The sequence below is a fragment of the Helianthus annuus genome, chromosome 9 (assembly GCF_002127325.2).
Source record: "Helianthus annuus cultivar XRQ/B chromosome 9, HanXRQr2.0-SUNRISE, whole genome shotgun sequence".
In the NCBI taxonomy this organism is placed as follows: domain Eukaryota; kingdom Viridiplantae; phylum Streptophyta; class Magnoliopsida; order Asterales; family Asteraceae; genus Helianthus; species Helianthus annuus.
This window is the reverse complement of record NC_035441.2, coordinates 162,676,542-162,679,595: the sequence shown is the minus strand read 5'-3', so window position 1 is coordinate 162,679,595 and position 3,054 is coordinate 162,676,542. Positions and strand designations below refer to the sequence as shown.

General features: G+C 37.7%; 1 protein-coding gene across 1 annotated transcript; it reads right to left on the bottom strand.

The window, feature by feature from the left end:
- Positions 1 to 551: 551 nt before the first annotated feature.
- Positions 552 to 2,645, bottom strand: LOC110876650 (DNA ligase 1-like). The gene is made up of 2 exons (XM_022124814.1): positions 2,195 to 2,645; positions 552 to 1,819 (listed from the first exon to the last, which is right to left on the bottom strand). The coding sequence occupies exons 1-2, from the start codon at positions 2,643 to 2,645 to the stop codon at positions 552 to 554; spliced, it is 1,719 nt and encodes a 572-aa protein (XP_021980506.1).
- Between the last annotated feature and the right edge of the window lie 409 nt (positions 2,646 to 3,054).

Here is a 3,054-nt window from a genome sequence, read left to right as displayed (position 1 = left end):
TCGGAGGTGGTCCGAGGACCGAGTACTCGCCGAGTACAAGGCCGAGTAGGCCGACTTTTATAACACTGGATCATACAGATGGATATATCTGACTTCATTCTCAACTTTGTACGTAATCATTGCTTCAGTCGACATGCAGCTATAAACCCAACATAAGAACCCTTCATGAAAGTTTTGTTCCATTTTCGGTAATGGAATATTCTTCAAAACTCTGGGCTTTTTGATCTGCAAAATTGTTTCTTCAATGCCTGTAACTGGATCTATCCTCTTGACTTTCTTTGGATAATGTGGCTTCCAGTGTTTGAATTCTTTGAATGCTTCAAACTTCATCAAGCCCCATGTAGGCATATCGTGAACCCTGACTGGATAAGATAATGTTCTGACTTTGGGCAATTCTTCGACATCCCACCAAGGCAGAGACATTATATCCTGAATATATTCGAAATACTGAACGCCAAACTCTCTTCTGATTGCATAAGCATTTACTTATGGCAAATATCCCCAACTGATGATATCTCCAAGAGAAACTTCTCTATCTCTTTTGTAAAACTTCAGTGGTCTTTTGAATTTTCTCTCTGTATCTTTCCTGAACCATTTCTTTCTTTCTTTCTTTCTTCGCGTTGTTCATCTTTCGACATTTCATGAAAACTTTTATTCTTTACACTTTCTGCAACCTTTCTTCGCAATTCATCTTCATTCGCTTGACTGAAGAATTCAGCAAGCGTCGGAAAGCTAGAAGTATCAACATTAACGTTCTTAGATTGATCTTCATCACTCCAATCTTCTACTTCCACTTTGTCGTAGTTATCAGCTTCTTCAACGTACTTATACTGATATTCTGGTTGCTGATTGGTATCAAACTGATTCAACTCTTCTTCAAAATCAAAGTTAAAATCATTATCTTCAATATGCGTCTTCTTGATGATCTCAGCTCTATTATAAGTATGCAAGATTTCACCTTCCTCTACATCGTGTTCAAGATGTAGAATCAATCTTGTAACATGATCAACATTTTCTTCATCTTTCTCAGCATCATCATGCTCCCCCTTTCCACTTGCATTCTCAGGTTCTTCATTAGCATCATCATGAAGATATTCATCAAACTTCTCTTCTTGAGACGCTTCTGTGACTTTTATACCCGAAGTACCTTGATCATCATCATCATTGCCATCATCGTCATCATCATTGTGAACAAAATAAACATCCTCTGCATCATCTTTCAGAAGATCATCATCATCTTCTTCATCTTCTTCATCATCATCGTCAATCTCACCAGATACTGAAGATATCGGACAAGGATCAAGAATAGACGTTTCAGGAACTTTTGATGGAACAATTGCCCTTTCAGACACTTGAGCAACACCTTCAACTTGAACATCTTTTCCCTTGTTTTTCATTTCAGCTTCTATTTCAGCTTTATGTCTAGCTCTTACTTCTTCAAGCTCTATTTCTTCAAACCTCTGTTCAGTTGTCTTACCGATCAAATTTTCAATCACTTTCTTCATCATATACGCTTCATGTTCTTTCTTTGCATTATTGGCCTCTAATTCTTTGTTCTTCAACTTGAAGTATTCATTCTGTTCATTCCTTCGAGCCTTTTCTTCTTCCAACTTTGCTATTCGAACTTTCAGAATATCAATGTCGGCTTGATCGGCTTCAACCTTTTTCAACAAAGATAAATTTTCAGCTTCAACAGACTTTACACGTTTCTCTAACTTCTTTTTCTCACTTGACACTTCATCCACCTTCTTTTGCAACTTCTTTACAAGATCATCATTGACAAAGCTAAAATCATCAAGCTTTTCAAGAGTTATATCCTCTGGAATAGGCGGAAAATTTGTAAAACCAGATGATTCGGGAGTAGAATGAACTTGTGGTTGTGTGGATGGTGGTGTTTGTTGGATGTGTGGTGAAGATATTGGTGGTTGTTCATGAATTGGTGATGAAATACGAAGTTGTGGTGATAATTGTGGTGATTGTAAATGTTGTGGTGATGGTTGATGTGGTGGTGATGGTTGTTGTGGTGGTGAAGATTGTTGTGGTGGTGAAGGTTGTTGTGGTGGTGATGATTGTTGTGGTTCAGCTTGTGGTTCTGCTTGTGGTTCTGCTTGTGGTTCATTTAGTTTTATCTTGAACTTCAACCTTCGTGTTGCTGGAGTTTGGACGCGTTTCCTTGAAGTTGATTTCTGTCTACCTCCAAAAGATGGTGTTTGTACACCCTGAACATTTTCTGGTGATGAAACACACGTTTCATCATCATCGTCCGTACTCCTCTTTCTTTTCTTTTGTTTCACTCTATCTCTTGGATCGTAGTTTTCTTTGATCCATTTATCGACTTCAACATCAACCTCATCTTCTGAACCTGATTCATTCTTCTCTTCATCATCAACTGCCACCTTACCAGATGCTTTCTCAGCTTCCAGAGTGTCAGCAAGATCTTTCATCAAACGCTCAGTTTCAGGAGATAAACGAAATTGATCTTCTTCAACGTTAACTTCTGTTTCATCTTCTTCTGGTTCATCAACCAACATAGTTTCAACAGCTTTCTTTTTTTGCTTTTTTTGAGGTTGAGAAGACGATCCTTCTTCTGTTTGAACTTTCGGCGTTCTCTTTCCACCTCTTTTCTTCTTTTGTAAACCACTCATTTCGTGTTTCACAAAAATCTGCTAACTTCGTCAATTCATCAGCTGCACTTTTTCTCTTTCATCTCTCCATCATTCCTCCACTTCAAATGATTCACTGGATCTGGATCTTCATATTTGTCACTCTTGATGAATCCGAAAAATTATGTCTTTGTCTTCGGTTCTGGCCAATTCTTGTGATACTTGGATAATCTGATCAACGTCTCGTTATCCATGTGATTCAACACCAATAGATCATTTTGTTCATCTTTTACCAAATTCGGATAGGCATGATCAAGCATCATTTGCACAAATCTTGGATACACCCAACTTCGACTTTTAGAAGTAATGTTATCTTTCATGTAATGAAAAATTATTCTTGAAAAGTTGTACTTTTTGTTCAACACCAATGCCGTCACCATACACATTTGAT

What these genes read in the sequence shown, in the direction of transcription:
- LOC110876650 (XM_022124814.1), bottom strand. Translation starts at nt 2,645, where the DNA reads ATGAGTGGTTTACAAAAGAAGAAAAGAGGTGGAAAGAGAACGCCGAAA. An exon ending in ACAAACACCATCTTTTGGAG is followed by an intron (nt 1,820 to 2,194) that starts GTAGACAGAAAT and finishes CGCCTATTCCAG; the next exon opens with AGGATATAACTCTTGAAAAG.